The 13,237-nt window shown below is 38.5% G+C and overlaps 1 protein-coding gene across 1 annotated transcript; it reads left to right on the top strand.

Moving 5' to 3' along the window:
• The first annotated feature begins 516 nt into the window (after positions 1-516).
• LOC111866469 (probable E3 ubiquitin-protein ligase sinah) lies at positions 517-4,981 on the top strand. Its single transcript, XM_023855444.1, has 2 exons — positions 517-620; positions 2,774-4,981. Exon 2 carries the CDS (start codon positions 2,802-2,804, stop codon positions 3,786-3,788), a length of 987 nt encoding a protein of 328 aa, XP_023711212.1. The 5' UTR covers positions 517-620; positions 2,774-2,801; the 3' UTR covers positions 3,789-4,981.
• Positions 4,982-13,237: the final 8,256 nt, after the last annotated feature.

Genomic DNA, 13,237 nt, shown 5'->3' with positions numbered 1-13,237 from the left:
TCGTCCGCTCTTCTCACGCCGTCTCGACCGGTCTCAACTACCACCAAATTATGACATGATCAGTATTATTATTTTCCACTGCAGAAGTGCACGAAATAAAAAAAAAAATAATGCGTTACGTCGGACCCAACGTACCCATTTAAGATGATGTGACTAACTACACAAACATAAGTTTCCTCACTGTGCGCCTACTAGTCCGGAAACAAGTTGCCTGCTTGAAATTGGCAACATTTCTCGGAAATTGCTGTTGCGTTGCAGTTGCCAGTCATTCTGACTCTAGTTCTCACCCCGCTTTGTAGTGGAGACATGATGTGCTTACTTTGAGGCACGAACTGAGTTTATATATATTGTGGTTCTCACAATATGCAGCGACTGTTTCCCCAAACCGCATTAACCGGTTGGGTTGTGCAGCGGAGAAGTAATGAGCTTCCCGGCTCTTACATGTTTGCAGTACGCAGGCGCGAATGTCCCCCCTCGCATGTTCTGCTTGCCTCCATAAACAGACGAGCAGTTGAGTTATAACGAGAAGAGACGCAGAAGTGTGGAGTACGTTCCAATAATATTGTGTGTAACGCAGTGCCAAATGTGCTCTCAGCTGAAAAATGTGAACACGGAGCGAGGTAGGTTTTAATTTCAGAAAGTATGTGAAAGTACGTAACTGGTGTGAGATCCTTGAAGGACGAAATTGCAGTGGAACGCATTTCGGTCAACTTTCTTCGTGTTGCCGCTGGCAATCGTTTTTTCAGTAGTGCTCCATGCTAATCTGGCACTGCCCAGGCAGCGCATCATTCCAACCTCGACCTCAGGAGTTTGAGGCGCCATNTGCATTCTCGAATACGACGTCATTCAAATATATTGACGTGTCGTGATTTCCATCAATTAACAGTTACCTGATGATGGTTCCCTGAGGCCGAAACATGTAGCAACAGATGATGTTTTATGAATTTTAAATATAATCATAATGGGGGCAAGCGTAGTTGGTTGGGGCAGTATGCTACAAGCCGGAAGGTCGCGGGATCGAATCCCGATGTCACTGGATTTTTTTTTTTCAATTTACCTAATCCTTCCAACCGCACTATGGCCCTGGGGTCCACTCAGCCTCTAACAAATTAGTACCAGGAATATTCTTGGGGATAAAGGGCGGCCGGCGCGTAGGGCTGACAACCTTACCGCCATCTCTGACCCGACGGCCGTGTAGCCCGAAGCCTGTCGCTATACCGATTGAGCTATTCCAACTCATTTATTAAACTGAACATTTTGGAATATGTTGTATAAAGAACTTTCACATTGGGCTGCTACTATTTTCTGCGGAGCCTCGGGTTCAGTCCTTGAAGATTCGTGGTAACCGAAATGTCACTGTAGCGGGTTTCTTCTTTGTCCCCCTCTTCGGGGTTCTCTTACTAATCATCATTCCACAATTATTCTGTATTCATCCATCACAGCCGCCTAATTTGTGAGGCAGTCCTGACCAGAATCTACCAGGTTACATCAGGCCACGCCCCAGAAAGTACTTGTCACAGCCAAGGATGTGAAAAACTCATATCTCCTAGAAATATTGGCGAAAAATTCGTATGTGCTTCGCAGCCGACGGTGCACCGGTCGCCGTGAAGCGCAGAGCGGTGTAACCGGACAACAAAGTAAATATCCTCTCTGTATAACGCAAGTGTATAAATCTCTTCATGTTCTCTCTACATGAAGTCCAAAACGATGTGGTCATATTAAAATAAAATAACAGTGTGAAAGGAGCCCAAACAGATAAGACCACAGAGAAGACCTAGTTCTAAATGGCAGGATAATATTAAATGGAGAATAAGATCTTCTGGATTGTAACATCATGTAGTTTGGTAGAAGCCAACAGACGTTTCAGAGGAACGTATCACATTCATCATGAGGGTTGAAGGGTAAGGTGAGCAAGAAACTGACAGCAAGCAGAACTACTCAACCTATTTACAGAGACAACTGGACTTTTCACTATATCTTTGTAATATAAACCGAGGCTAGAAATTATCTTGTTGTCGACCGTAGAGAAAAGGCAAGCAAAATTATGGATCTCAGGTTCTCATGGCAAAAGTTGACAAAGTTCATTTTGGACCAGCTCATATGAAGAATTGCATAATGGCACAATCAATTTTCGGACATGTCACACACACACACACACACACATGTTAACACAGGTTTCAACAAAGTCACTGATATTTTTGTGGCAATCTATACAAATGAATATCACTCCAGCTACCTGCATTTTGCATGTTCTGTAAATGCTAAACACCCTTCCTACCATTTCTTTGTGACTGACAGATCAATAATAAGAAACCCACAGTATGGTGCATTCTCCTGCTGTTCAGTTCATCATACTCTGCTTTGTATCTTTGATTGTTCCTTAAAATTCATGAACAGAAATATTGCTTTCACATTCACTGTGCATCCATTGATTTGATATTAGATATGTGGTCTGCCCAGCAGACAGAGGGTCAAAAACAAAAACAAGCTTAACATGGTTGTAGAAGTAACAAAATGGAGTATTTAATATGTTGCTACTGTAGTCATGAAAGGTAGTAAATTTCAATGCTATTTTCCATAAGTTAGTCAGGTTTGGATGGAACCATAAGTGACAAACACAGACATGCTTCACTGAATCATTGGTGCCCACCTGTCAAACTACAAGCTGTCATAACACAGAAGACCACATAATATCAGTTTTCACCATCATGAAGACCTCAAAACTTAAATCTGCACTGCAATGTTTATCATGACAGTATGATTTTGTTTTCAGATGTTATGATTCAGTTGCTGATGTAAGGATGATGACCAGGATGGCAAGGATGGAACAGGTCATATTAAATGAAATAGAATGTCCAGTGTGTTATGAGCACATGTCTCGTCCAATTATACTGTGCAGAAGTGGCCATAACCTTTGTCATAACTGCAAAAAATGTATCTCAAAGTGTCCAGTATGTAAGGAAAAATTTATTACAAACAACCTGGCTCTTGAAGCAATTACTGATAAGATAAAGTTGCTACAGAGTGCCATAACACAGCCTGGTAAGCATCGATCACCATATGACCTCCTTGATGAAAATCGAACCAAACTTGTGTTTGCTGAAGAAGTGAGTAGACTCATCCTAAGAGAAATCAAGTGTAAATTCTGCCTAAAGTATTATTTCTCACCAATATATTTCTGTGTTAATGGACACAGTACATGTAAGGATTGCAAAATGTGTGCAACATGTTTGAGCTTAGCCACAAGTGGAAGAAATTTTGCTTTAGAGACAATAGTCAGAAGTGCTGAGTACCCGTGCCAATACAGGAATTTTGGTTGTGCTTCCATCTTGACTTTACCACAGATCCAACATGAGGAGGTATGTGAATACAGACCAGTAAGGTGCCCACTGTTTGACAGTACGGGGGTCACATGTCTCTGGACTGGCGTACGCGAAGACTTCAGAACTCACGTAACACATGAACATGTTGCATGTAATGTACATGAAGGCACAGTTATAAATCTGAATATCATGTACACATCTAACACTGTAATATTTGCCCTAAGTAAGATGTTTGTTATGTCAATTCTAATTAAAAACGGGGCTGTCTTTTATAGGCTAAACTTAGAAGGTCCTTTTGATGACCTCAACAAATACAAGTGTAAACATGTGCTGCTCTCTGATGATAATGTCATAACTACATTTGTGTTTTCTCCTTCACCAAAATGGATTGAATTTTCAGGAGGAATATTTATGGACTGTGTAGCTTCTACGCTTATACTGAATGTCAGTATCCACAATACATAGACTTCTCTGTGGCTCACAGATTCTGTGCAAAGAGGTATGACTGATATCACAGCTGACTGGTTAACACTCATAATTTTAATTCAGGACATCCTGAGATCAAATAAATTCTGCAAAGTATCCAGATAAGCTATGGCTGCTTCAATGTTCTTTTTAAATCACCATTCAGAGTCATCAAATCATTTGATACTGTATAATGCCTGCAGCTGTAAAAGCACTAAATATCTCAGGAATCAATCAATCAATCGGTAAGTCAGTCAACTAGCACCACCAAACAGCTTAAAGGCAACAAATGGTACAAACATTCACATGTCTGTCATGTAATTCAGTAATTCATAGGTATGAGAGTCATATTTATTGCGACTGATTGCAAAGTTATTTATTTTATTTATGATGAAATTTAAAATGTTGTACCTTTCCACAAATCTTGTATGCAGGAGGCATGAAATGCATACAGGCTCTGATACGGAAAATGACCGCTTGGATGGTTAAGGAAATGGATATCATGAAGTTAGGCTGTAAGGGTGGCTGGTCAATGGAACCGGCTCAGGATCATGTCCAATGGCAGTCTCTCATATAAGCAGTCTTGGACATGTTGTTTATATTAAAAAGTAATTCATTTCTACATAACCATCTTAAATGCAACTTATTATCTAGTCATGTTGTGTTGTTAATTGGTCTATGTATGTAGATATTTACCATGTACACAGACCAGTTAACAACCTAACTACTCTGGCAGTGTGGAAGAACCTAAAGCCATTGGTGCATACATAATAAAACTTATGATAACACTACAGCGACATCCTTATGAACTGCACAAATAACATATATATTACACACGCCTCAAAGGGAATGCTGCGTGAATAAATTCAACGATGAGAAATACAAGTACTCAGGAAAAATATCTTTAAAATGAATGAATGACGACAAGGAAAATATTGGGATGTTAATTAATTTTAATTATGAAATATCACGTTCACATGTTTGTGCATTGTATCGTTGTATACATCCAACGATACAATGCACGCAGCCACAACAGTAGAACACATCACAAGACATAATATACACACAACATTAGAAACATAAGAAGAACAACCCTCATGTGGATGATCAGTAACATACACGAATTTAAAATATGACGTATGAGATAATAGGTTTTAACAAGTTTAACATATAAAGGCAAGCAGTGAAATGGTTGATGGATCGATACACCTGAAGATGGCAGCATACTGCCGAAACATGTAGTGTAGAAATGGTACATGATATTGTATGCACTTGAAGACTGTTAATACATACACATTATGATTATGTTGTTGTTGTTATTATTATTATTATTATTATTATTATTATTATTATTATTATTATTATTATTATTATTATTATTACACATCGTCCTGGAACTGTGTCTTCATATTCAAGTGGTGTCACATTTAAAATAATTTGATTTTTTTTATTAAGATTTAGTATAGTTCCTTCTTTTTTTCCAATTTTGATTTTCTCTGGTTCAAATGCCTAGCTTTCCCCCTTCCCCTGTCAGCACCTATGGGCTGAAATTTCATCTCTCACAAGTATGAATAAGAAAAGGTAAAAAAAAAAAAAAGGTAAAGTCCCTGTGCATGAAGACGTATGGGGAGGCGATGTATAAATACATGTTTTCTTGATGCTGGCACTAGTTGGAGGTGAGTGGTCAGCTTCATGCTCCGGCCGCTTTACCCCCGTGGAAAAATAGGAGGCTGGGTGGGTTCCAGAACCAGTCCGGATGACATGGAGAAGAGAACATTTTTGACTCTATAGGGACTCAAACCCTGACCTCTCAGTTATCCAGCATGTAGCCAGTGGCTATACTAACTGTGCTATCCCAGCATGAATAAGTATGTATGTTAAACATATTTTATGACCATTGGGGTCAGTGAGTAGCCCGATTCACAATGAACTGGAAGCCTGTCACCATGTACAGAAGAGCATGAAGCAATCACGCAAAGCTGGTGCTGAGGTTAAGTATGTATGGTGCTTTACCAGCATGATATTTCCATTATAAACTTTAGATATTAGCATAAAATATGAACATATTTTCATATTATTATTAATCTGGTATTATATATATTGTGCTTAGACTTAAATAGATATGCATATAATATTTTTACTGACACGATTTCAGTCCACGGAGTATTTTTTGTATCCAGGTTGCATTCTGCATATTGCAACCTTCATCAATGCTTGCCTATGCAAATATCACTTGTTACTGCGTAACTGTGGAAAACATGGAAATTTATGTGTAAGTTATAGACTTATATAAAGTATTTTATATATCAATATTAATAATTCTGACTGTGTAGAAATGTCATATGAAAACTGCCTAGTGTGATATATATAAAATAAACACCTAGTTTTGAAATTATATTTTCATGAAAACTAGTTAGTGTATTCTGGAATGTAATCCAAGAGGTAGTAACCTTCAAAGTCATTGCCACAAAAACCTCAAATATCACATGCACTCATCGTCATTGTATAATGTTAACCAGAAGGGAAAAGAACGTTGGGAAGACTTCTGAAATAGTGGAAGGATTCCATGTTGTAATATGTAACAGGTCTCAGTATGTGTAGCACTGGAAAGAGTAATGATGATTCATTATATCTTTATGACCCAACAGTTCTCGTATTGTTCCCAGAGGATTTTACTTCAAGACAAACATTATGCAATTAAGGAGGAAACTGTTTTATTTAGGATTGTCATGAAGCCTTATGCAGTAGTGATCTTAAATGCTGCTTGAGTCTATTTACCTGAGTTGTTGATAAAATAGAACTAAAATTAAGATTATAATAAGGGTATTTGTTTCATAACAGATTTTTTAAAACTTTTCTTCCTTCCTCAATAGCACAGTGTGAGCCACGGTTCAACCATGCAGTTTAAAGAAGAGAATTTTTAGTACTGCTTGCACTATCAAATTAACCAGTACTTTTTCAGTTATTTAAGTCTATGCTTTTTCTTTAACCTATATTTGAGTTTCAATGGTGAGATGAGCAGGGCAGAGAGAGATTAGAATTTCATTAAAAATTTAAGCCAGAAAACCAAAAAGAGACCACTTGGGGATCCTAGGTACAGATAACAAGATAATATTTATCTTCTCTAAGAAAAAAGGTGTGAGAATTTGGACTGGATTCATCTGTGTTTACAGCATAGTGGGATGTGATGTCATGCTGTCTAGGTGATAAGAAGCAGAAGGTTCCTCCAAAATGTTCGTAAACTTTGTTTGAAACCTCTTGGTGGGCATTTCATAACTTGAGCATGCAAAACTTATGGAAGAAAGGTCCTGTGTGTTCACTGAGATCTCTTGTGTGTGATGATTTTGGTCTTGATGTTGAAAATAAAATCTAGTAACTTTCTAATGATGATGTATCATTCTTTGTCATTATTTGATGATGAACTACATGCTTACAAATGTTTGAGATACACTGTACTTAGCTATTAAACTACATCACACACATTCCTGAAGTTGTATCTTTATATTTATTGCTGTAATCACCTCAGATATTATATGGAAACTGTTAAATCTGAATTTCACACCATGTCAAATCAACTTCCATGACCCTTTCTAATTCTAATAAATTTTGCAGTCTTGCTGGTTATCCTTAAGAAGTGACATATATGAAATTTTACTTTCCAGTATCCGTTAGTTGCAGATATGCAGCATTTTTTCAATTCTTAAATTTTCCTTTGTTCTTGTTCACAAAAATGCTTATAACTCTGAACCTAATTACGATAGATAATTCATTTTTATGTTAAGAGAAAGCTCTTAAATGGGGCTTTCAGTCGGCATGTCACTCACAGTATTTTAAGACACATCAAGATTTTCACCCTTGACTTTGACCATAGTTTATGAAAATACCTATAGCCAGACTTACATAAAAATTGATCATTTCAATACATCTTTGGAAAACATCGTGTTGGGACATGAAAGTGAAGAGAAGATGTGATTTTCAGCATGTTACTGGTCTGATTAGGTATGATAGGTGGTGATGTGACCTGTACAGATATGCAGCAGGGCATCAAAACTCTTCCAGTCTTCATACCTGATGCCAGTAGAACTAAGTTGTATTTCCTTGTCTGTCAAATTCTGCAGTGGTTACCCAAGTGCAAAATTAATTCATATCTAATATTTCTGCAGGTGCAAGTGTCAAAAACCTTGATGTTTTAAACCACTGTTGCAACATCCTGAAAACTGGTGACAGTGCCAGTTCCTAAGGAAACCTGAGACCTATATTAGACTGTGTGGGATATCTTCTGGTATATAATTCTGTGAATTCTATTGGAAGTCAACTGTCGTTTCGGAGGGATATATCATCTTCGTCTTCAGGGTCGAATAAGCCAAGCAAGATACCTGGTTGCCATCTGCCTTCACGCTGATATGTTTGGCTTATTTGACCCTGAACATGGAGGCAGGTTGATTTTCAAGGGACTACACTGCGTTATATGCCAGAAGACAGTAAGTACTCTCTATTACACTGGATGATATAAAATATTCCCAGTATTCAGGAAGGACAAAAGTCTGTGAAAAATGTGGAAATTTTTTGCAATTTTTTCCCAAAATTTTGGAAAAAAAAAAAGAAAAGCAGTTCTCTTTTCAAGCTCATATATCAAAAAGGAGGACTTGAACTTCAGGAATTCTAAAATTGAGCAGAATCACTCTGTTTCTTCTTGAACAAGTCTCTGGGTCATTAGCATAGTCACCACTAGAAAGCTGTCACAGGGAAGTATCGAGAAGACTTCAGTGGCAGCAACAGGTGACAGTGACATGGTGGTGCAATTGAAGGATCTCTGGGTCATAGGGTTGCCAGATTTTGTAAAATAAAAAAAGGAGTGATGTCTTGTTGCTTCTTTATAATGACATTTTTTTACAACTAATAGGCTATAAAATATACATAATCAACATACTACATAACTTACAAAATTCTACTACACATCTGTATTACATAGGCCTACTACACATTTATAGAACAAATTGTTTAAATTAACAAAGTATTTCGAAAGTTTATTTGAACTTTCAGAATTACATTTTTCTTTCATTTTATGTCCCTTGTATTGTGCATGTTGTCTCAGGTCACTTTGTCCACCGTGCAAAATACTAAAATCCTTCCTACACAACGTACAAAACGCCTGGTTCTCGTCTGGTCCCGGCTTAACCCACGAAAACATGTATCTTCCCATTTCTTAAGATATATTTGATTATGTTTGGCCTGGAATTTCAACTTCTTCCATGGAGGAGTCTTTGATGGATCTTCTTCGCCCTCAAACATTTTTGCTAACTTGACACTGACTTTCTAGCGAAGATTGAACGGATTAAAAATACACTATCACCAACAACCTCTGCTTTGGTTTAGAACCTCACGTGTTGCCAACATTCACGAAATGCAACAACAAAAGAAACTATAAGAATGTCATTTTCCAAGGATTACAGAAATTTTATGGTAATATTTAACCCATGAAATATAATTCGCAATTGACTTAAATAAAAAAAACGGAGAATTATCCACTCTGGGTAAACAATAACTGGAGGAACAAAATTTGGGTGAAAACATGGAAGAATCCAGGGAAAACGGGGTATCTGGGAACCCTACTGGGTCATTAGCATAGTCACCACTAGAAAGCTGCCACAGGGGAGTATCGAGAAGACTTCAGTGGCGGCAACAGGTGACAGTGACATGGTGGTGCAACTGAAGAAAATTTTCACATAACAGGAAAAAAAGGGTGAAGTGGTTCAGATTTTGATGGTTCTTCTCAACAGCTGGTCAGTTAGGAAAATGGAACAAGAGTTGAGAGGCTGTCAAGACATTAGTGTCTTAAAAGGAATTTTGTAAATCCAGTTGTAACAAAATGCATGTAACTCATATACAAATATATGTATCTCATCAACCCATTCATGTCCCAACATGAAGTTTTCCAAAAATGGACTCATTGCAGAAATTTGGCAATATATTTTCCATAAACTAAGGTCAAAGGTCACGGCAAAAATATTAATGTGCCATAAAATATGGGTGGCATACCAAATGAAATCCCCAGTGAAGACTTTTCATTTAGTTCAATAATGGTCTCTCGGTCTTCATCAGGACCAGAATTATAAGTATTTAAGTGAATCAGAGCCCAGGAACAGTCAAGGGAAACTTAAAACTTCAAAGTTCAATAACTTGGAAATTAATTAACACTGGAAGGAAAAAACTCATTTTTATCACTTACTCGTTAGACCCAATAGGCTTACAGGGTTTCATTGAAAACCAAGGTAGTCATATCATTTTCTGTGTTGATCTGATGTGGAAATAACCCTCAAGTCAAACTGAAAAAGAAAATGTGTTCAGTTATATCTGAATTCTATGCTGTGAGGAACAATCTATCAGGGTAAATAGCAGCTACTCTTTTATGTGTATATTTTATTAATAAATTTCATTGTCATGTAGATAATACTAATTTATATAATACATTATAGTATTATTTGTATTCAGTAAAGATTTAAATATAATTTATGTTGCTTAACAGACAGTAAGTAACCTTGCCACAGCTACTACCTTCCACATATTTTCCAATTAATTTTTAGCCTACTTTCCTTATTTTGGGATCTCCATGATGTGTCTCTGATTCCCCCACCCCATGAAATTTTAATGCCTCAACAAATTTCTGTGAAACTTGATACATATATCATAGCACCTGAGCCCATCCCAATGGCGTACTTCATAAATTCCATCAGTCCGTGTGCCTGTATCGCTCCTCTCATTGCTAGGCAACGGTTTGGTAAATTGTATTCCTTTAGTTGCTAGGCAACGGCTCGGTAAACTCGTTCCTGTTGCAACGAACACACGCAACAATAGAAGAAATGTTTGATACATTTGTCCTGCGTATTTTCCTATCGTTGCTAGGTAAAAACTCGGTAAACACGTTTTCGCGGCAACGAATAATTGTTGGAGGTGTCGTTTTACATGCGATCCGTGTTGTATCACAGGCAAGTGTGCAGTTAGTTCTTCCCAGAACTTATTGTTTACTAATCTATCATTCGACGTTGCATAGTCTGCTGAGGTGCTATACTGGTAATTGTCAACGGTGTAGACTTAATAATGGAAATGCCTGGGTGGTCGAGCTTGCAGTTCAAACTCGAACGGAATGAACGTAAACCATGATACGACGCCGTTCCCGTTAACTAACTACGGTTTTATATCTTCGACGCAGAAATGAACGACAGACATCACATGAGACGCTCATGGTTAAAGGGGATGGCGCTTCTATCTTCTGGGATATAACACAATGTAGTCCAGTGAAAGCCAGCCGCCGTTTCGACGTAACATTGCATTCATCTTCATAGTCGAACAAGAAATCGGCATGAAGCAAGTAGAAAGAAAGATGGAAGCGATGTTCCTCTGAAACGTCTGTTGAATTTCATCGGACCACACCCAGTTATATGTCAGAAGATAGGACTCTTCATAGCAGTTGTTGCGGGATCCTCAAATCCAGCAAAGATAGTGTCACGTGTCCGGGGTTCCGTGACGAGTAATAATGGATCCTGGATCAGGTTATTGGATTTATTGGCACTTCCATTGCAACTATAATTATAACCGCACACAATCCATGACTGCCTAAGATTCGCTCCCTTCTTTACTGGACTACGAGTGTCTTCTCTTCCACTGTATCGAATGACGAACGAAGAATTCCTTCCGACTGAATTGAATGAAGAATGACGACTCACCTACGAGCGAACTCTCCTCTCCTCTCTCTCTCTGTCTTTTTCTGAGCGTCCTCACGTGTCCTCCTTTTTATAACTTCGAGAAAACCGAATAGCGACCACCACCTCGAACAGTACAGTTAGTTGTCATTCTGCCGTCACGGGAACGTGCTTACCGAACCGTTGCCTAGCAAATGGACTCGTTCGTTGCTCAGCAACGGAGCCCTGGCTCCACTATTCCGGCTCTAAGGCGGTGCTTACCTAACCGTTGCCTAGCAATTGTCATATTCGTAACAATATAATTTATTGCACGTCAGTGTCTTTAAACGAAGTGTCAGGGTGGTTTCCCCACGCTCAAGAAAGAACCACGGGGATACTGTGGACCGCCCCGGTTGAGCTGCAGCCTTAGCAAACATACCAGACTACACGGCGTCACATTTAATGACCTTTACTTTTTTATGACTGGCTACTTGATTTTAATTCTTTGTGTGCTTTATATTTCTACTACATGCCAATTTATTTCGTGCTTTTTGATTACTTGCATTGCTTCTGCTCAAAATTTCCATATAGATGGGAATTTTTAAGTTCAAGTCAAGGGAAATTTCTGCGTTCCAACGTGGCGGCGCCGATGTTCCGTTTATAGTAGTTCCTGCCTGGTTACTTCGACGGATGTCTTAGCACAGCTTTCGAAAAGTACAGGTAAATAAGTAAGTAGGTAATTAAATAAATAACGCCCTCAGTTTTAACGTGATTGCTGACCTCGTGAACTTTGTCCATCGTCCGATATTCTAAACACAGCGTTTATGAAACTGAATCTGTTACCGTTATCAGGTGAAAGGTTCGGGAGGCACTTTCCCCGTTGTCTCCGTTAGAAATACATACCTTCAATCGCGGGACCTGAGGTTTGCGATTTCAAGCGGGTCCAACAGGGTAGGTACATCTATCCTTTCTAACCTGAGTTTGTGTTGTGTTCTATAGAATACTAGGCAATGGACAAAGTCCACACAATCGTCAGAATATTTTAGAAGTACAGTATTACATTTGGGCACGCGGTAGCTATTCTACAAGCCGGAAGGTCGCGGGTTCAAGTCCCGATGAGGTCATTGGATTTTTTTCAGTTAACCTAATCCTTCCAGCCGCACGAGGCCCTGGGGTTTACTCAGCCTCTAACAGAAATGAGTACCAGGAATAAATTAAATAATTTTCCTGGGAAGTAAAGCGCGGCTGGCGNAGGAATTATATATATATATATATACACACCACAGACAAAACCGATTTAATAAGAGGTGGCTGTTTGTAGGTCTTTAAATTGCGAAGTTTGTTATAGCACTGGATAATATGATTGCAAGTGAATTGAATTTGAAAGGACGCGAAGGGAAGAAATCGTGACCAAATTGGAGGTACAGGCAACCCACATTATAAGGGACAAAATCTGGCTATGCACACTTGTGAATTTTTAGAGATGTTGAGGCACTAAGAAGCTTTTGTAGTTAAAAATCCAGTTTAACATAAAAAAAGATCCCAGTATCAAAACCTTCATGTATTATATTTATTGCGTCTATTGGTTATGTATCGTATAGTGTGCTTCCGATAACACCCCTTCACTCGGTTACAGACGACTTCGGCGGCTTCCCAGCCCGTTATAACGAGGGTTTACTGTATACGAGTACTTCAGGTTCTATAGATGAATGCATGCACAGTGCCCTCAAGTCATTGCAGTTTCCTTCAAAATCCCTGCTCTTTAATCGT

The sequence above is a fragment of the Cryptotermes secundus genome, unplaced genomic scaffold, assembly GCF_002891405.2.
Source record: "Cryptotermes secundus unplaced genomic scaffold, Csec_1.0 scaffold300, whole genome shotgun sequence".
Lineage (NCBI taxonomy): Eukaryota > Metazoa > Arthropoda > Insecta > Blattodea > Kalotermitidae > Cryptotermes > Cryptotermes secundus.
Note: the sequence above shows the minus strand (reverse complement) of the source record. Positions and strands in the feature narration are given on the sequence as shown.

What these genes read in the sequence shown, in the direction of transcription:
- LOC111866469 (XM_023855444.1), top strand. Translation starts at nt 2,802, where the DNA reads ATGATGACCAGGATGGCAAGGATGGAACAGGTCATATTAAATGAAATA.